Source organism: Anolis carolinensis, unplaced genomic scaffold, assembly GCF_035594765.1.
Source record: "Anolis carolinensis isolate JA03-04 unplaced genomic scaffold, rAnoCar3.1.pri scaffold_7, whole genome shotgun sequence".
In the NCBI taxonomy this organism is placed as follows: Eukaryota; Metazoa; Chordata; class Lepidosauria; order Squamata; family Dactyloidae; genus Anolis; species Anolis carolinensis.
The window spans coordinates 14655853-14677585 of record NW_026943818.1 but is presented as its reverse complement, the minus strand read 5'-3'; the positions used below and the strand labels follow the sequence as shown (position 1 = coordinate 14677585).

At 41.5% G+C, this 21733-nt stretch overlaps 1 protein-coding gene across 2 annotated transcripts; it reads left to right on the top strand.

The window, feature by feature from the left end:
* The first annotated feature begins 245 nt into the window (after positions 1 to 245).
* On the top strand, positions 246 to 14006 carry fam78a (family with sequence similarity 78 member A). 2 transcript variants are annotated; one of them, XM_062959049.1, is made up of 2 exons: positions 246 to 881; positions 13199 to 14006. In XM_062959049.1, exons 1-2 carry the CDS (start codon positions 541 to 543, stop codon positions 13725 to 13727), a joined length of 870 nt encoding a protein of 289 aa, XP_062815119.1. In that variant the 5' UTR covers positions 246 to 540; the 3' UTR covers positions 13728 to 14006. The 2 variants fall into 2 exon arrangements, with proteins under 2 accessions (XP_062815119.1, XP_062815120.1); XM_062959050.1 differs by lacking the exon at positions 246 to 881 and adding an exon at positions 2623 to 2683.
* The last annotated feature ends 7727 nt before the right edge of the window (positions 14007 to 21733 follow it).

Here is a 21733-nt window from a genome sequence, read left to right as displayed (position 1 = left end):
TTATTGTTATTATTATTATTATTTTAGTAGTATTATTATATTTAGTAGCATATTATTATTATTATTATTTTAGTAGTATTATATTATTTAGTAGTATATTATTATTGTTATTATTATTATTATTTTAGTAGTATTATTATATTTAGTAGCATATTATTATTATTATTTTAGTAGTATTATTACATTATTTAGTAGCATATTATTATTGTTGTTGTTATTGTTGTTGTTATGATGATGATGATGATGATGCCATCACCTTACCGTGTCTTTCTGTCCAAGGAGACGCGACTGGAAGTCTTACGGCGGACCCGCCTGCCTTTCCGGGGTCGTGGTCGCTGTGGCCGTGGTCGTCCGCACGGCCCGGAGGGGAGGCGTCCCGCCCGCTCTGCCCCGGGTGCCGTGGTGGCCCCACTGCGTGTCGTATGTCCGGGGGCCCCGGGGGCGCCGGCCGGAGTGTTGTGGGGAGCGGGGCTGCGCTGAGAGCGGGGGGCGCTGCCGGGTCCGGGCTTGCCCGCTGCCCCGCCATGGGCCCGGGGCCCCATGGATCTCGCCCTTGAGCCCACGGAGGAGGAGGAGGCCTGGGCCGCCTGGGCCGCCGCCGCGCTGCTGCTGGGGGCCATGGGCTGCATCCAGAGCATCAGCTGCAAGCCCAAGAGCTTCCCCGAGGGCATCCTGGTGAGCGAGGTGCGCGCCTCCATCGACCCCGCCCCCACCACCATCGACGAGTCCTCCAGCGTGGTCCTCCGCTACCGCACGCCCCACTTCCGGGCCTCCGCGCAGGTCCTGCTCCCCGCCCTGCCCCGCAAGGAGACCTGGGTGGTCGGCTGGATCCAGGCCTGCAGCCACATGGAGTTCTACAACCACTACGGGGACCACGGCATGTGAGTCGAGGCCTTCAAGCTTAGAGGGTTGGGTTGGGTTGGGTGGCCCTGGGGGTCCAGTTAGAATTCCATCATTCAGTCATCCATCCATCCATCCATCCATCATCTTCACATGGAGTCCTACAACCACTATGGGGACCACGGCATGTGAGTCGAGGCCCCTCAAGCTCAGGGGGTTGGGTTGGGTGGCCCTTGGGGGTCCCGTTAGAGTTCCATCATTCAGTCATCCATCCATCCATCCATCCATCTATATGTGCGTCCCTCCGTCCCTCCATCCATCATCTTCACATGGAGTCCTACAACCACTACGGGGACCACGGCATGTGAGTCGAGGCCTTCAAGCTTAGAGGGTTGGGTTGGGTGGCCCTTGGGGGTCCCGTTAGAGTTCCATCATTCAGTCATCCATCCATCCATCCATCCATCATCTTCACATGGAGTCCTACAACCACTATGGGGACCACGGCATGTGAGTCGAGGCCCCTCAAGCTCAGGGGGTTGGGTTGGGTGGCCCTTGGGGGTCCCGTTAGAGTTCCATCATTCAGTCATCCATCCATCCATCCATCCATCTATATGTGCGTCCCTCCGTCCCTCCATCCATCATCTTCACATGGAGTCCTACAACCACTACGGGGACCACGGCATGTGAGTCGAGGCCTTCAAGCTTAGAGGGTTGGGTTGGGTGGCCCTTGGGGGTCCCGTTAGAGTTCCATCATTCAGTCATCCATCCATCCATCCATCCATCATCTTCACATGGAGTCCTACAACCACTATGGGGACCACGGCATGTGAGTCGAGGCCCCTCAAGCTCAGGGGGTTGGGTTGGGTGGCCCTTGGGGGTCCCGTTAGAGTTCCATCATTCAGTCATCCATCCATCCATCCATCCATCTATATGTGCGTCCCTCCGTCCCTCCATCCATCATCTTCACATGGAGTCCTACAACCACTACAGGGACCACGGCATGTGAGTCGAGGACCCTCAAGCTCAGGGGGTTGGGTTGGGTGGCCCTGGGGGTCCCGTTAGAGTTCCATCATTCAGTCATCCATCCATCCATCCATCCATCCATCCATCCATCCATCTATATGTGCGTCCCTCCGTCCCTCCATCCATCATCTTCACATGGAGTCCTACAACCACTACAGGGATCACGGCATGTGAGTCGAGGCCCCTCAAGCTCAGGGGGTTGGGTTGGGTGGCCCTGGGGGTCCCGTTAGAGTTCCATCATTTAGTCATCCATCCATCCATCCATCCATCTATATGTGCGTCCCTCCATCCATCATCTTCACATGGAGTCCTACAACCACTACGGGGACCACGGCATGTGAGTCGAGGCCTTCAAGCTTAGAGGGTTGGGTTGGGTTGGGTGGCCCTGGGGGTCCCGTTAGAGTTCCATCATTCAGTCATCCATCCATACATCCATCTATCATCTTCACATGGAGTCCTACAACCACTACGGGGACCACGGCATGTGAGTCGAGGACCCTCAAGCTCAGGGGGTTGGGTGGGGTGGCCCTGGGGGTCCCCTTAGAGTTCCATCATTCAGTCATCCATCCATCCATCTATATGTGTGTCCATCCATCCATCCATCCATCCATCCGTCATCTTCTACAACCACTACAGGGACCACGACATGTGAGTCGAGGCCCGTCAAGCTTAGAAGGTTGGGCAGGGTGGCCCTTGGGGTCCCCGTTAGAGTTTCTTCATTCAGTCATCCATCCATCCATCCATCCATCCATCCATATGTCCGTCTGTCCATCCGTCATCTTCATATGGAGTTCTACAACCACTACGGGGACCACGGCATGTGAGTCAAGGCCCTTCAAGCTTAGAGGGTTGGGTTGGGTGGCCCTTGGGGGTCCCATTAGAGTTTCATCAGTCATCCATCCATCCATCCATCCATCCATCCATATGTCCGTCCGTCCATCTGTCATCTTCACATGGAGTCCTACAACCATTATGGGGAGCATGGCATGTGAGTCTTCTCCAGCTGGGATGGCCGTCCGTTGTGAGGGAAGGATTGGGTGGCCTTTGGGCGTTTCATGAGTCAAACATCCATCCATATAGCTATCAATGTATCTTAGAAGGTTGGATTGGATGGCCCTTGGAAGTTCCTTTAGGATTCCAACCAACTATCTATCTATCTATCCCTCTATCTATCTATCAATCTATCTATCCATCTATCATCTTGGATGCCTTTGGTGGTCCCTTTAGGGTTTCATGATTCAACTATCTATCTATAATCTACTATCTATCTATCTATCTTAGAAGGTTGGATTGGATGGCCCTTGGGAGTTCCTTTAGGATTTTAAGATTCAACTATCTATCTATCTATGTATCTGCCATCCATCATTTATCTATCTATTTTAGAGGGTTGGACTGGATGGCCTTTGGGAGTCCATTTAGGATTTAGGGCCTGGAAACCCTATGACCACAGCACCACACAGGAATCCGGAGTACAGTATATGCAAACAGTTTGTTGTAAAAACACATAAAAATGTCGGAAAAACCAGGAATAAGAAGATGAATAATCCCAGAAAAGGTTTAGCAATGGGTGAGAACCAGGCAGTAATCCAAATGTCTCTTGCAAATCCCAAGATAATATAGTCTAGGAATAGCCAGAAAGTCTCAAGCACAGCATAAGTCCACGAGCGAAGGCATCATAGACTTGCAAGAGACCTGGTGGGCCGTTCCGTCCAACCCCATCCTGCCAAGAAGCAGGAAAACCACATTCAAAGCACCTCCGTATACTTAGTAAAACTTGAGCGAGAATATAAAAACAAGAACGTAGAAAACTCCCTGGACCCTTAAATCCAAAGCCAAGGCTTGACTTGAAACAAGAACCAGGGAACGTAGGCCTAGCTTCTCCCCTGAATGCTACGTTGCCTGAACCAACTCTTAAGTAAACAACTCGCCAATAAGACACCCATGAAATTGTATCTGTTCCCATGAATTCTCTCCTCTACCACCCATGAAATCGTATCTTTTCCCATGAATTCTCTCCTCTACCACCCATGAAATCATATCTTTTCCCATGAATTCTCTCCTCTACTTTCCCACGTATTTTCTGCTCTTGAGCGAGAATATAAAAACAAGAACATAGAAAACTCCCTGGATCCTTAAATCCAAAGCCAAGGCTTGACTTGAAACAAGAACCAGGGAACGTAGGCCTAGTTTCTCCCGTTGCCTGAACCAACTCTTAAGTAAACAACTTGCCAATTCATAGACACCCATGAAATCGTATCTTTTCCCACGAAATTTCTCCTCTACTTTTTCACATATTTTCTGCTCTTGAGCGAGAATATAAAAACAAGAACATAGAAAACTCCCTGGATCCTTAAATCCAAAGCCAAGGCTTGACTTGAAACAAGAACCAGGGAACGTAGGCCTAGCTTCTCCCCTGTTGCCTGAACCAACTCTTAAGTAAACAACTTGCCAATTCATAGACAAACGTGAAATCATATCTTTTCCCACGAATTCTCTCCTCTACTTTCCTACGTATTTTCTGCTCTTGAGCAAGAATATAAAAACAAGAACATAGAAAACTCCCTGGATCCTTAAATCCAAAGCCAAGGCTTGAAACAAGAACCAAGGAACGTAGGCCTAGCTTCTCCCCTGAATGTTGTGTTGCCTGAACTAACTCTTAAGTAAACAACTTGCCAATTCATAGACACCCATGAAATCGTATCTTTTCCCACGAATTCTCTCCTCTACCACCCATGAAATCATATCTTTTCCCACGAATTCTCTCCTCTACTTTCCCACGTATTTTCTGCTCTTGAGAGAGAATATAAAAACAAGAACATAGAAAACTCCCTGGATCCTTAAATCCAAAGCCAAGGCTTGACTCGAAACAAGAACCAGAGAACGTAGGCCTAGCTTTTCCCCTGAATGCTACGTTGCCTGAACCAACTCTTATAATAATAACTTTATAACAACTTTATTCTTATACCCCGCCCCATCTCCCCAAAGGGACTCGGGGCGGCTTACATGGGGCCTTGCCCAACACAACAATATAAACAACAACAGCAAGACAAACAAATATCCCAACAATAACATCAGCATCAATAAAACAGTCATAAAAATCAACGTACAAAATAAAAAACAGGAGACGAATACATGGATCTGGGTCAAAGTGCAAAATATTTCAGAGGTAGTTTCACAGCTAAAATAGTCAATAAAGTGCTAATATAATACTGAGAAGGCATCACTGGTGGGACTATTGTTGAGTAGGCAGATAAATCGAACCTACAACGATTAATCATAGAAGTAAACAACTTGCCAATTCATAGACACCCATAAAATCATATCTTTTCCCACGAATTCTCTCTTCTACTTTCCCATGTATTTTCTGCTCTCGAGCGAGAATATAACAAGAGCATAGAAAACTCCCTGGATCCTTAAATCCAAAGCCAAGGCTTGACTTGAAACAAGAACCAGGGAACGTAGGCCTAGCTTCTCTCCTGAATGCTACGTTGCCTCAACTAACTCTTAAGTAAACAACTCGCCAATTCATAGACACCCATGAAATCATATCTTTTCCCACGAATTCTCTCCTCTACTTTCCCACGTATTTTCTGCTCTTGAGCGAGAATATAAAAACAAGAACATAGAAAACTCTCTGGATCCTTAAATCCAAAGCCAAGGCTTGACTTGAAACAAGAACCAGGGAACGTAGGCCTAGCTTCTCCCCGAAAGATACGTTGCCTGAATTAACTCTTAAGTAAACAACTTGCCAATTCATAGACACCCATGTAAGCTGTTTATGAATAGTGGTCGTTACAAGGCATATTCTAAAGATTATTTCTGCGTTTGATTTATTTAAAATATTCCCATCCAAACCCAAGTCATGAAGGCGGAGGCATTACTTTTCATTCAACCCCCGTAATACAAAGGGAAACCCAGAGAAGGAGGAAAGAGGAGGAGGAGGAGGAGGAGGGGCCGTTTGCACAGAACGGCGAGTCGGGCGGGAAGTGCCGGCGAGGCCTGTGGTTTCCTTTGCAAAACAGGAAACTCGGGCCTCCGTGACGCAAAAGGAAAAGGGAAGCGAAGGCGGCAAAGAAGAAAAAGCTCAAAAAAGGATGAGAAATAACCATCATCATCATCATCATCATCATCCAAGCGTATCGGCTCTCGCCTTTGCGTCTTCCATCAGTTTTAATAATAATAACAATAATAATAATAATAATAATAATCAGTTTTAATAATAATAATAATTCTGCATTGGCTCTCGCCTTTGCGTCTTCCATCAGTTTTAATAATAATAACTATAACCATCAATTTTAAATAATAAGAATAATAAGAATAATAATAATAATTCTGCATTGGCTCTTGCCTTTGCGTCTTCCATCAGTAATAATAATAATAATAATAATAATAATAATAATAATTCTGCATTGGCTCTTGCCTTTGCGTCTTCCATCAGTAATAATAATAATAATAATAATAATAATAATAATAATAATTTTGCATTGGCTCTCACCTTTGCGTCTTCCATCAATTTTAATAATAATAATAATAATAATAATAATAATAATAATAATAATAATAATTCATTGGCTCTCACCTTTGCGTCGTCCATCAGTTCTAATAATAATAATAATAACAACAATAATAACAACAACAACAATAATAATAATTCTGCATTGGCTCTCATCTTTGCATCTTCCATCAGTTTTAATAATAATAATAATAATAATAATAATAATAATAATAATAATAATAATAGCAATAATTCTGCATTGGCTCTCACCTTTGCATCTTCCATCAGTTTTAATAATAATAATAATAATAATAATAATAATAATAACAATTCTGCATTGGCTCTTGCCTTTACGTCTTCCTTCAGTTTTAATAATAATAATAATAATAATAATAATAATAATAATAATAATAATAATAATAATAATTCTGCATTGGCTCTTGCCTTTACGTCTTCCATCAGTAATAATAATAATAATAATAATAATAATAATAATAATAATAATAATTTTGCATTGGCTCTTACCTTTGTGTCTTCCATCAGTAATAACAATAACAACAATAATAATAATTTTGCATTGGCTCTTAGCTTTGCGTCTTCCATCAGTAATAATAATAATATAATAATAATAATAATAGTAATAATAATTCTGCATTAGCTCTCACCTTTGCGTCGTCCATCAGTTTTAATAATAATAATAACAACAATAACAATAATAAAATAATAATAATAATTCTGCATTGTGTCAGGCTAAGTTCCCAGCGTATTGGCTTTCACCTTTGCGTTTTCCATCAGTTTTAATAATAATCATCATAACAATAATAATTCTGCATTGGCTTTCACCTTTGCGTTTTCCATCAGTTTTAATAATAATAATAATAGTAATAATAATCCAGCGAAATCCAGCATATCTATCTTGTTTGCTGTGACATAAAATAATAATAATAATAATAGTATTTCCACCTCACCTTGTTGCTTAATAATAATAATAATACAGTAGAGTCTCACTTATCCAACAAAAACGGGCCGGCAGAACGTTGGATAAGCAAATACGTTGGATAATAAGGAGGCATTAAGGAAAAGCCTATTAAACATCAAATTAGGTTATTATTTTACAAATTAAGCACCAAAACATCATGTTATCCAACAAATTGGGCAGAAAAAGTAGTTCAATATGCAGTAATGCTACATAGTAATTACTGTATTTTCGAATTTAGCACCAAAATATAATGATGTATTGAAAACATTGACTACAAAAATGCGTTGGATAATCCAGAATGTTGGATAAGCGAGTGTTGGATAAGTGAGACTCTACTGTAATATGTTTTAGAATCGGCTGTCTACAGAGACGTTGCCCAGGGGACGTTGCCCGGATGTGTCACCATCCTGCTGGGAGGCTTCTCTCATGTCCCTGCAAGCTAGAGCTGACGGATGGGAGCTCACCCGGCTTGAGAACCTAGTGCCGGACGAGGGTGGCTTTCTCGTTGCAAATGGGTTATTTTTTTTTTAATTTTTGCATAACGTTTGCAACGGAAAAGCGAAGAGGACGTGGAGCAGATGGCCTCGGGGCAGGTTGCAAACCCGCCAGCCGAATCTGTACATTTCTGTGCATGTGTGTGTCTGCGTGTGCGTGTTTGTGTGTGTTTGTGTGTGTGTGTGTTTTATGGGGGAGGAAAGAAGGAAATGTCACTTTGCAGCAGAGAAACGCCGGGAGGAAAAACACGGAGTGGAAGGTCGGCCAGGAAACGGAAAAACGAGAGGTCGGAATAAGACATGGATGCACGTTTCATGCAGGTTGACCTCCACTAGAATAATAATAATAATAATAATAATAATAAGAAGAAGAATAAGAATAAGAATAATAAGTAGATGCACATTTCATGCAGTTTGACCTCCACTATAATATAATAATAATAATAATAATAATAATAATAATAATAATAATAAATTAGTGGATGCACTTTTCTTGCAGTTTGACCTCCACTTGAATAATAATAATAATAATAATAATAATAATAATAATAATAATAAGTAGATGCACATTTCATGCAGTTTGACCTCCACTAGAATAATAATAATAATAATAATAATAATAATAATAATAATAATAATAATAAGTGGATGCACATTTCATGCAGTTTGACCTCTACTATAATAATAATAATAATAATAATAATAATAATAATAATAATAATAATAATAATAATAAAAAATTAGTGGATGCACTTTTCTTGCAATTTGACCTCCACTTGAATAATAATAACAATAATAATAATAATAGTAAGTAGATGCACATTTCATGCAATTTGACCTCCACTATGATGATGATGATGATAATAATAATAATAATAGTTAGATGCACATTTCATGCAGTTTGACCTCCACTATAATAATAATAATAATAATAATAATAATATAATAATAATAATAATAATAAATTAGTGGATGCACTTTTCTTGCAGTTTGACCTCCACTTGAATAATAATAATAACAATAATAATAATAATTATTATTATTAGTGGATGCACTTTTCATGCAGTTTGACCTCCACTTCAATAATAATAATAATAGTAATAGTAATAATAATAATAATAATAATTAGTGGATGCACTTTTCATGCAGTTTGACCTCCACTATAATAATAATAATAATAATAGTAATAATAATAATAATAATAATAATTATTATTATTATTATTATTATTATTATTATTATTATTATTATTATTATTACTGGATGCACTTTTCATGCAGTTTGACCTCCACTATAATAATAATAATAATAATAATAATAATAATAATAATAATAATAATAATAATAATTAGTGAATGCACATTTCATGCAGTTTGACCTCCGCTATAATAATAATAATAATAATAAACGGATGCACTTTTCATGCAGTTTGTGTAATAATAATATTGATATAATAATAGATCAAATAAAGATGATGATGATGATGATAATGATGATGATGATTATTATTATTATGGTAGAGTCCGGCGTATTGGATATGGGATCCAATACAACAGCCAGCAGAGTGGTCTTGTTTGCTGTGTTGTTGTGCATCAAATAATAATAATAATAATAGTTTGGCAGAGAATCGTGGGAGTTGTAGTTTGGTAGAGAAGTCTAAAGGGAAGAGATCTGAGCTCTGGACACATACATCTGCTTTCATTGAAAACCAAACACAGATTGAATACAAAACGGAGTTCTGTGCCTGAACATGCTCAGTGCACCAAAGAGGTACAGTCAAACTGGCAAATCAACATACAGAGAGAATAAAGGTTAGCATAAATATATATATATATATATCAACAAACAAAGACTGAGAGGCTTGGGAGTTTGCTATTTCCAACATCAGCAGCTCTCTTGGGAAGAGGAGGCCTCGTTAAACTACAACTCCCAGGATTCCATAGAAATTATGTAATCATACTAATACTAATAATGCCATGGAATCGTGCAAAATAAAAGCCCGACAAGCAGAATGATAAAAAAGAAGACAAGTCGCGATCACGACGAACAGACGGCGGCTCCCGTTAATATAATTCCCTGATCCCTCTGGGAAAAGGCTCATCCTCCCCAAATCCCTTGGGGCTTTTCTCAAAAAATCCCGTGCTTTGCGTGCCTCGCGTTCGCTCGTTCGTTCGCTCATCCGTTAGTTAGTTCGGGAGGAATCGCCCGGCGGCTCTTTCCGTCCTGTCAAAAGGCTCGATTCATCTTTGGATTCCAAGAAATGAGATCCCGTCTCTGCTCTTAAACATCTCTTACCCTCAAGTTGTTGTTGTTCTTCTTCTTATTATTATTATTATCTTCTCCTTCTTCCTAAAGTTCATTGTCGCTTGAATCCATTGTTTAGTGTTGTAATCTCAGCACGAGCTTGCTCTTACCACGGCACGGTTGCTCTTCTAATCTTCTCCAACATCCGAACCACCTTCCTTATTCCTCGCCTTTTGCTTCTTCCGAGGTCAATCTTCTCCAAGCTCGCCATTTATTTCAATGTAAAACGTGTATATTCCGCCCTTCTCACCACGAAGGGGACTCTGAGTGTCACGAATACTTTTTAAAACAAGGATTAAAGCATCCTGCTCAGACTGAACAGAATATCCCACTTCCGACACCAAAAACGTTATGAATAACTTTTCAATAACTTTAAAGAATAGGTTCTGGGGTAATTCAGGGCTATAAAGCAGAAGCAGGTGCAGTCAGCTCTTGCTGGTAACAAACTGAATCTAATGCCTTTGCTCCCCGTGTGCCTGCTCCAAGTCTGCATCTGGATTTATTGCTGTTTCTTTGTCTGAAGTAAGACTGCGATTTGATTTGGGACTGTATCAGAGACTAAGAACTGTGTTTGCCCTAAGACGCCCTTTGCTCCTCACCTTGTTCTTTCTCCTCCTCCATCACAAATCCATCGCACAACTTTGCTCTGTCGTTTCTCACCTTTTGCTTTGCTCCTCGCTTGTTCTCTGTCCTCCTCCATCACAAATCCATCGCACAACTTTGTTGTTCCTCACATTCTACTTTGCTCCTCGACTTCGGCTTTCTCCTCCGTCATTGTAAATCAGTCTTTTCCAAGGTCACCCTCCCATCTTTGCTCCTCAACCTGTGCTTCCTCCTCTTCCATCATAGGTCACTGTTCTCCAAGTCTTTCTCACCTTGTCCTTTCTCCTCCTCCATTGTAAACCAGTCTTTTCCAACATGGCCTTCCCAACTTTGCTCCTCAACCTGTGCTTTCTCCTCTTCCATCATAAATCAATGTTCTCCAGGATTTGCTCCTCAACCTGTGCTTCCTCTTCTTCCATCATAGGTCAATGTTCTCCAGGTCTTTCTCACCTTGTCGTCTCTCTTCCTTCACTGTAAATCAAGTCTTTTCCAAGGTCAACCTCTCAACTTTGCTCCTCAGCCAGAGCTTTGTCCATCACAGGTCCATGTTCTCCAGGCCTTGTTCCTCACCTTGTTCTTTCTCCTCCTCCATCACAAATCCATCACACAACTTTGCTTTGTTGTTTCTTACCTTCTGCTTTACTCCTCACTTGTCCCCCTTCATTGTAAATCAGTCTTTTCCAAGGTCACCCTCCCAACTTTGCCCCTCAACCAGAGCTTTGTCCATCACAGGTCCACGTTCTCCAGGCCTTGCTCCTCACCTTGTTCTTTCTCCTCTTCCATCACAAATCCATCACACAACTTTGCTCTCTTGTTTCTTACCTTCTGCTTTACTCCTCACTTGTCCTTCATTGTAAATCAGTCAACCAGAGCTTTGTCCATCACAGGTTCACGTTCTCCAGGCTTTGCTCCTCAACCTGTGCTTCCTCCTCTTCCATCATAGGTCAATGTTCTCCAGGCTTTGATCCTCAACCAGTGCTTTCTCCTCTTCCATCATAAATCAATGTTCTCCAGGCTTTGCTCCTCAACCAGTGCTTTCTCCTCTTCCATCATAGGTCCATGTTCTCCAGGCTTTGCTCCTCAACCTGTGCTTTCTCCTCTTCCATCATAGGTCAATGTTCTCCAGGCTTTGCTCCTCAATCTGTGCTTCCTCCTCTTCCATCATAGGTCAATGTTCTCCAGGCTTTGCTCCTCAACCAGTGCTTTCTCCTCTTCCATCATAAATCAATGTTCTCCAGGCTTTGCTCCTCAACCAGTGCTTTTTCCTCTTCCATCATAAATCAATGTTCTCCAGGCTTTGCTCCTCAACCAGTGCTTTCTCCTCTTCCATCATAAATCAATGTTCTCCAGGCTTTGCTCCTCAATCTGTGCTTCCTCCTCTTCCATCATAGGTCCATGTTCTCCAGGCTTTGCTCCTCAACCAGTGCTTTCTCCTCTTCCATCATAGGTCCATGTTCTCCAGGCTTTGCTCCTCAATCTGTGCTTCCTCCTCTTCCATCATAGGTCCATGTTCTCCAGGCTTTGCTCCTCAACCTGTGCTTCCTCCTCTTCCATCATAGGTCAATGTTCTCCAGGCTTTGCTCCTCAATCTGTGCTTCCTCCTCTTCCATCATAGGTCAATGTTCTCCAGGCTTTGCTCCTCAACCAGTGCTTTCTCCTCTTCCATCATAAATCAATGTTCTCCAGGCTTTGCTCCTCAACCAGTGCTTTCTCCTCTTCCATCATAGGTCCATGTTCTCCAGGCTTTGCTCCTCAACCTGTGCTTCCTCCTCTTCCATCATAGGTCAATGTTCTCCAGGCTTTGCTCCTCAATCTGTGCTTCCTCCTCTTCCATCATAGGTCAATGTTCTCCAGGCTTTGCTCCTCAACCAGTGCTTTCTCCTCTTCCATCATAAATCAATGTTCTCCAGGCTTTGCTCCTCAACCAGTGCTTTTTCCTCTTCCATCATAAATCAATGTTCTCCAGGCTTTGCTCCTCAATCTGTGCTTCCTCCTCTTCCATCATAGGTCCATGTTCTCCAGGCTTTGCTCCTCAACCAGTGCTTTCTCCTCTTCCATCATAGGTCCATGTTCTCCAGGCTTTGCTCCTCAATCTGTGCTTCCTCCTCTTCCATCATAGGTCCATGTTCTCCAGGCTTTGCTCCTCAACCTGTGCTTCCTCCTCTTCCATCATAGGTCAATGTTCTCCAGGCTTTGCTCCTCAATCTGTGCTTCCTCCTCTTCCATCATAGGTCAATGTTCTCCAGGCTTTACTCCTCAACCTGTGCTTCCTCCTCTTCCATCATAGGTCAATGTTCTCCAGGTCTTTCTCACCTTGTCCTCTCTCCTCCTCCATTGTAAATCAGTCTTTTCCAAGGTCACCCTCCCAACTTTGCTCCTCAGCCAGAGCTTTGTCCACCACAGGTCCACCTTCTCCAGGCCTTGCTCCTCACCTTGTTCTTTCTCCTCCTCTCCCTCCAGGTCCAGCTGGGAGCTCCCGGACCTGCTGGAGGGCAAGATCCAGGCGATCAGCGACTCGGACGGGGTCAACTACCCCTGGTACGGCAACACCACGGAGACCTTCACGCTGGTGGGCCCCACCAAGAAGGAGAGCAAGTTCAGCGTCAGCATGAACGACAACTTCTACCCCAGCGTGACCTGGGCCGTGCCGGTGAGCGACAGCAACGTGGCCAAGCTGACCCGCATCCACCGGGACCAGAGCTTCACCACCTGGCTGGTGGCCACCAACACGGGCACGGGCGAGATGGTGGTCCTGCAGACCATCAAGTGGCGGATGAAGCTGTGCATCGAGGTCAACCCCCAGCGGCCCCTGGGCCAACGGGCCAGGCTGGCGGAGCCCTCCGCGCAGGAGCAGCCGACGGTGCTGCCCAAGAACGAGCCCATCCCGGCCAGCGCCCTGGTCAAGCCCAACGCCAACGACGCCCAGGTGCTGATGTGGCGGCCCAAGGAGGGGCGCCCCCTGGTGGTCATCCCCCCCAAGCACCGGTAGCGGGGAGGACGGAAGGGGGGGACGGGCACGGCCCACTCGCTCTGCATTAAAGAGAGAAAGCATCTATTTCGGAGGCACTTTTAGACTCGAAACGATCATAACGATAACAATCATAATAATAGTAATAATAATCATGCAACCGTTCTACCTTGACCCGCCCGAACGGATCTCACTGTGCTCCCCGAAGGCCCCTCCCCTCGCGTCAATCACGGAAGGCGGGCAGGTGGGCGGGCGTTTTCCTGACATCGCGGGGAAAAATACACGGATAATATACACTTACTTCCAGCTTTACGTTTGCTTTCAGGGAGGACCCGTCTTCCTTCGGGTTAAGGTTTCGAGTTCACTCTCATTTGTCGAGAGAAAAGGGAGATCATAGAATCATAGGAGACTTTTTTCTTTTGGTTCTTTTTCTTTGGGGAGAGTCTATTCAAAATTTCCAGCTTTACGTTTGCTTTCACGGCGGACCCGCCTTCCCTCGGGTTAAGGTTTCGAGTTCACCCTCATTTGTCGAGAGAAAAGGGAGACGGAGACGTTTTTCTTTTGGTGCTTTTTCTTTGGGGAGAGTCTATTCGAAATGCAGATCGTGTTGGGAACGAAGATAAATCATTATATATATATATATATGGGACGGTGAGACATTTGCTTTATGTTTGTTTTCACGGCGGACCCGCCTTCCCTCGAGTTAAGGTTTCGAGTTCACTCTCATTTGTCGAGAGAAAAGGGAGACGGAGACCTTTTTGGGGGGGGAGAGTCTATTCGAAATGCATATCGTGTTGGGAACGAAAAGAGGTCATTTTAAATATATATATATAAATATATATATATGGGGGACGGTGAGACGTTTGCTTTACGTTTGCTTTCACGACGGACCCGCCTTCCCTCGGGTTAAGGTTTCGAGTTCACTCTCATTTGTTGAGAGAAAAGGGAGATGCAGACCTTTTTCTTTTGGTTCTTTTTCTTTGGGGAGTCTATTCAAAATTTCCAGCTTTACGTTTGCTTTCACGGCGGACCCGCCCTCCCTTGAGTTAAGGTTTCGAGTTCACTCTCATTTGTCGAGAGAAAAGGGAGACGGAGACCTTTTTCTTTTGGTGCTTTTTCTTTGGGGTGAGTCTATTCGAAATGCATATCGTGTTGGGAAATGAAAAGAGGTCATTTTTAATATATATATTAAATATATATACATATAAATATATTTATATATATTTGGGGGACGGAGACACGGGTGGAAACGACGGGTGTTTTCTAACGTCCCGTGGCCTTATGTAGATGTTGCGTTGCGTTGCCAAACTTTTGCCTTAAGCTACGTTTCAAAAAAAGGAGGGAAAGAAAAAGACAAAAAGGAAGAAAAGAAAGAAGAAAGGAAGATGCATCGAATTTTCCTTCACCGTCGACTGATCCGCATCACTTTGTGACATTTCAAGGAAAATCAGGATTATTTTCATGCAATTATTGCATTCCAATGTTTGCGGCGAATTTTTTTGTGTGTGGATTTTGTTGGTAAAATTGGAGAGTTTGGTTTATCTTTAGTGCTGGGTTCCTGGGGTGGACTAGATGTCCTTTGGGAACCCCATCCCATCATAGTATGGGTCTACACTGCTATTTAATACAGTTTGAAACTGGGTCAAGTGTTAGATTGCGGTTTCAAACTCAAGGAGAGGTGGGTAAGAAATATAATAATAATAATAATAATAATAATAATAATAATAGAAAATATTAAATAATAATGCAATTAAATAATAATATTACATCATAAATGATCATAAAATGTAATGATTAAAATAATGAACATTTATAATAATAAAATTAATACTAATAGAAAAATAATAATATTAAATTTAAAATGTAATGATGGAAAATACTGAACATTTATAATAATAAAATTAATAATAGAAAAAAATAACTAATAATATAATAAAATTAAATAATATTACATCATAAATCACCATCATAAAATGTAATGATGGAAAATACTGAACATTTATAATAATAAAATTATTATTATTATTATTATTATTATTATTATTATTATTATTAATTACTTATTAATCGCCCTCCATCCAAGATGCTCTAGGCTCTAATAGAAGAAATTAAATAATAATATAATAAAATTAATAATATTACATCATAAACCACCATCATAAAATAAATGTAATGGCTGAAATTAATGAACATCTATAATAATAATATTAATAATAATATGAAATAATAATATTAAATAATATGAAATAATGAAAATAATAATATAATAAAATAAAATCATAATATTAAATAATAATAAATGTAATGTAACTTATATAATAGTAAAATAACAAATAGCAATTTTAATAAGTAGTAATATTCGATAATATTATTAAATAATAATAAGTAATAAATAATAAATAGTAATAAATAAATAATAAATAATATTAAATAATATAAAATAATGAAAATAAAATAATATAATAAAATTAAATCATAATATTAACTAAAAATAATAATAAATGTATTGTAACTTATATAATAGTAAAATAGCAAATAATAGCAATTTTAATAAGTAGTAATATTCGATAACATTATTAAATAATAAGTAATAAATAAATAATAATATTAAATAAAATATTTAATTTTAATTAATATTCGATATTATTAAATAAAAATAATGTTATTTATATAATAAAATAACACATAACAATTTTAATAAGTAATAATATTCGATAATATTACGAAATAATAATAAATATTTCGTAAAATATTTAATATTAATATTTGATAATATTGTTAAATAATATTAATATTCAATAAATATTTAACAATAAGTAATATTTGATAACATTATTAAATAATATTAATACTCAATAAAATATTTAAAAATAATAAGTAATAATATTTGATATTATTAAATAATATTTTATTATAATAATAATATGGCAGTGTGGATCCGGCTGTAATGATGGAGTTGGCTCTCATTTGGCACCCAATTAAGCAAAGCAGATGTGGCTTTGGTGCAATTAAAACACCAAATTCAAAATAATTTTAATTTTATTTTTTTGGTGGCAAAGCTTCCCTCGAACTCTGAGCTCTCTTGAGAAATGTTTGAAGAAAGAGGCAAAGAGAGAGAGGCTTAATTAATACCCAATTAGTCTGGACTATTTAATATAAATAATAGTAATAATAGAGGAGGTCATTGGCAAAGGCAGCTTCTGGCGGATGGTTAATTAATTAATCTAACGAGACAGCTGGGCCTCGCCATGGAAGGTCACTTTGGGGCCGATCCAAAAATAAGCATGCGAGGAACAAAAGCAATAATAATAATAATAATAACAATCTTACAAAAAAACAAATCTCGGCTATCAAACATGTAAGAAATCTCACAAAGTTTCGCATCTGATGTGCACTGAATAAGCCTTGCAGCTTCAAAGCCTGGCTGCTTCCTGCTTGGGGGGGGGGGGAATCCTTTGTTGGGAGGTGTTAGCTAGCCCTGATTGTTTCTTGTCTGGAATAAATAATAATAATATTGTTTACACTCTGCTTTGTTGCAAATTGGCCACCTTGACTAGCACTGAATTAGCCGTGCAGCTTCAAAGCCTGGCTGCTTCCTGCTTGGGGGAATCCTTTGTTGGGAATTGTTAGCTGGCCCTGGTTGTTTCTTGTCTGGAATAATAATAATTATTATTCTTTACACTTTTCTTTGTTGCAAATTGGCCACCTTGACTAGCATTGAATTAGCCTTGCAGTTTCAAAGCCTGGCTGCTTCCTGCCTGGGGGAATCCTTTGTTGGGAGGTGTTCGCTGGCCCTGGTTGTTTAATGTCTGGAAGAATTATTATTATTGTTGTTTACACTCTGCTTTGTTGAAAATTGGCCACCTTGACTAGCATTGAATTAGCCATGCAGCTTCAAAGCCTGGCTGCTTCCTGCCTGGGGGAATCCTTTGTTGGGAAGTGTTAGCTGGCCCTGGTTGTTTCTTGTCTGAAATTATTATTTGTTTACACTCTGCTTTGTTGCAAATTGGCCACCTTGACTAGCACTGAATTAGCCTTGCAGCTTCAAAGCCTGGCTGCTTCCTGCTGGGGGAATCCTTTGTTGGGAATTGTTAGCTGGCCCTGGTTGTTTCATGTCTGGAAGAATTATTGTTATTATTTGTTTACACTCTGCTTTGTTGCAAATTGGCCACCTTGACTAGCACTGAATTAGCCTTGCAGTTTCAAAGCCTGGCTGCTTCCTGCCTGGGGGAATCCTTTGTTGGGAGTTGTTAGCTGGCCCGGATTGTTTCTTGTCTGGAATTATTATTACTATTATTATTATTGCCGTTGTTGTTGTTTATTTACACTCCGCTTTGTTGCAAGTTGGCCACCTTGATTAGCATCGAATTAGCCTTGCAGCTTCAATCGGGGCCAGCTAACACCTCCCAACAAAGGATTCCCCCCCAGGCAGGAAGCAGCCAGGCTTTGAAGCTGCGAGGCCATTCAATGCTAATCAAGGTGGCCAATGGACATCATCCCTCAGGTACCTATGTAAACCCCACTTGCTCGGTTTCCAACAGACCTCCCAACCTCTGAGGATGCCTGCCACAGATGTGGGCGAAACGTCAGGAGAGAATGCTTCCGGAACACTCACAGCGATGGAATAATAATGCAGTTTGACCCTACTTGATTAATAATAATAATGATTATTATAATTGTGATGCAGTTTGACTCTACTTGAATTATTATTATGTAGCTTGAACCCACTGGAATGATTATTATTATGCAATTTGATCTCACAATAATAATAATAATAATAATAATAGTAATAATAGTAATGCACTGAACTGGCTCCATGCTCTGCCAGGGGATCATGGGAATTGTAGTCCAACCGCCTTGGAGCCAAACGACAGCTTCCTAGCACTGAGCTGGGGCGGCTCAAGTGGGATCAAACTGGATTAAACCGACAGTGCGGACGCCCCATTGACTTGAATGGAGCGACCCGGCCTCCCATCGTCCACCCATTTGCACTTCTTTGCACTGTGATGCGTCGTAGCAATAACGAAAATTATCTCTTTGCAGGAAAAAAAAGAAATATATACATACATATATATACTGTGAATTTTCTTTCTTGGCAACACTTGACGGGGAAAAAACAAAACACAAAAAAAGGAATAAATAAAAAATATCGGTTTTTTTCCATGAGAACGGTCTGCTGTGGTTTCCTATTGAGCTTGTACGTTAAATTATATTCTGGGAGTCTCATTGGTCCGCATTCAACACTGTTAGGTGCCCGCTCTAGGCATTTTCTAGGTCCTCCAAGGCAACTCTGTGATCTCATTCGGCCACTTCAATAGGATTCACCATTATCCAGAATATGTCCAGGATGGCTCCATGGCACTCCTGCAAAGGAAGTCCTTCACCTCAATAGGATTCGACATTATCCATGGTCTCGTTTATATTCGTTTTACACAATATGTCCCCTCTAGGCATTTTGTAGGTCCTCCAGGATGGCTCTATGGCACTCTCGCGCAGGATGTCCTTCATTTCAATGGGATTCGCCATTATCCATGGTCTCGTTTATATTCGTTTTACAGAATATGTCCTCTCTAGGCATTTTGTTGGTCCTCCAGGATGGCTCTATGGCACTCTTGCAAAGGAAGTCCTTCACCTCAATAGGATTCGACATTATCCATGGTCTCGTTTATACTCGTTTTACACAATATGTCCTCTCCAGGCATTTGTAGGTCTTCCAGGATGACTCAATGGGATTCGACATTATCCATGGTTTTGTTTATATCCAGTTTACAGAATATGTCCTCTCTAGGCATTTTGTTGGTCCTCCAGGATGACTCAATGGGATTCGACATTATCCATGCTTTCGTTTATATTCGTTTTACAGAGTGTGCCCTCTCTAGGCATTTTGTAGGTCCATACACACCTGACCCAACACACCCTCTCTAGGCATTTTGCAGGAATCGGAAACAACTGAATGAGTGAGATGATGACGATGATGTGTATATCCATTTTACAGAATATATCCTCTCTAGGCATTTTGTAGGTCATCCAGGATAGCTCTATGGCACTCTCGTACAGTACGTCCTTCACCCCAATGGGATTTGCCATTATCCATGGTTTCATTAATATCCGTTTTACAGAATATGTCCTCTCTAGGCATTTTGTAGGTCCTCCAGGATAGCTCTATGGCACTCTCGCGTATGGTGCGATTCACCATTATCCATTTTGTGTTTATTCATTTTACAGAATATGTCCTCTCTAGGCATTTTTTCGGTCCTCTGGTACGACTCTATGCCACTCTTACATAAGAAGTCCTTCATTTCGAGAAGAGTTTTGTTGCACGAAAACAGGTCTAAGAGGTTGGGACTCCACGGCGTTTTTGAACGAAGGAAGGCCTTTGGGGTTCGTGAAGAGGGAGCCATTTGCGGCATCTCTGGCCTCCGAGGTCTCCGTCTAGAATTGCAATCTATTTACGAATCCTGACGTCCGGAAGGGCCTCAGGCCGCCCTCGAAGCAGCTGCTGGACGTCTGACCGGTTGCGGAGGAGGAGGATGCTCACAGCGAGGGACCGGGAAACGGCCAGAGGGATCACCTTCCTCGGAAAAAGGGCCGATTCAGAGGTTATAGAGCCTCAACAGCTCTATAAAATGAATCGGACCAGTGTCTGCAAAGAACAAGATTAGGATGAGATTTGGGGAAAATTCGGAATATTTGCAGTTTCGGGGACAAATACCCTGCGGAAACGGGATTCCTCCTCCCGCACATAATAAGGATGCCTTCCAAGCGACCCAGCAACCACTCGTTTCCCTTTTGCAATTTGTTCGCATGGCTTTAATCCTCCGACGAGAAGAACGCCAACCACCCGATTTCTATTTATAAGCCGAGAGCGGAGAAATATAAGTCGCTCCGAGGGAAATGCCTCCCGTTCCTCTCTGGCACCTGTTCAGCTCCGTCTGCAACTTCCACTTCATTCCTCCTGTGACATTCTTCCGTTCTCTCGTTCCCTCTCTTTTTTGCAATCTCATCTCACTCTCCGACTCTTCGTACTACCTTCCTATCTACATCTTCCTTCCGATGTATGTACGAGGGTCCTTCGTTACTTGGGTTTGGATGGGAATATTTTAATAAATCAAACGCAGAACTAATCCTTAGAATGTGCTCTTTAACGACCACTATTCGCTTTTCCACAATTGTATACATTTCTGCCAACGATGAACAAGTTTTCTGAAGCCGTCACGGAAGAAGTCGACACTCAGTTCCCGCAACCAACGTCTCACAGTTCTCTCAACATCCGATAGCCAAGCAAAGCAATAATGCGACCCACACGTTCTTGTGAAATGCCGATTAGGCTTGAAATTTCTCCCTGAGGGATACGACGATCGTCCTGAATCAGAAGTCAACACTCAGTTCCCGCAACCAACGTCTCACAGTTCTCTCAACATCTGATAGCCAAGCAATGCAATAATGTGACCCACACGTTCTTGTGAAATGCCGATTATGCTTGAAATTTCTCCGAGTTATACGACGATCGTCCTGAATCAATCTGTCCACCTTTTGCTGGTGAAACTCGGTGGTTTCTGTCACAGGACATCCAACTCTTTGTTTGTCATGCAAGTCAGATGTTCCCACCTCAACATCTTTAAACCTGGGGATCAGGAGTTGTAGTTCACCTGCATCCAGAGAAACTGTGACCCCACCGAAAATGGACCGGGTTCGATCTTGGCACAGAGAAGCCCCATTGAATTGAAATGTAACTGAAATTGTTTTATATGTGTATTTTATATTTCTAAGCAGCCCCGAGTCACCTTAGGGGTGTTGTGGTTCAGTCTGATGATGAAGGCGGATTTGGGTTTATGCAGGCTGACCATGAATGTTGAGGGAAATGTTGAAGGCTCTGAATTGTTAGAGATGCCACAGACTAGCAGGGAAGCAGAAGCCAGAGATAAGGGTCACCTTTCACAGGATTCAGAACATCAACAAGTCCCAGATGGCTCTGGCAGCGAGTCAGAGGAATCTTCCTTAGATAGGGATACAAAGTTAAGGTTAAG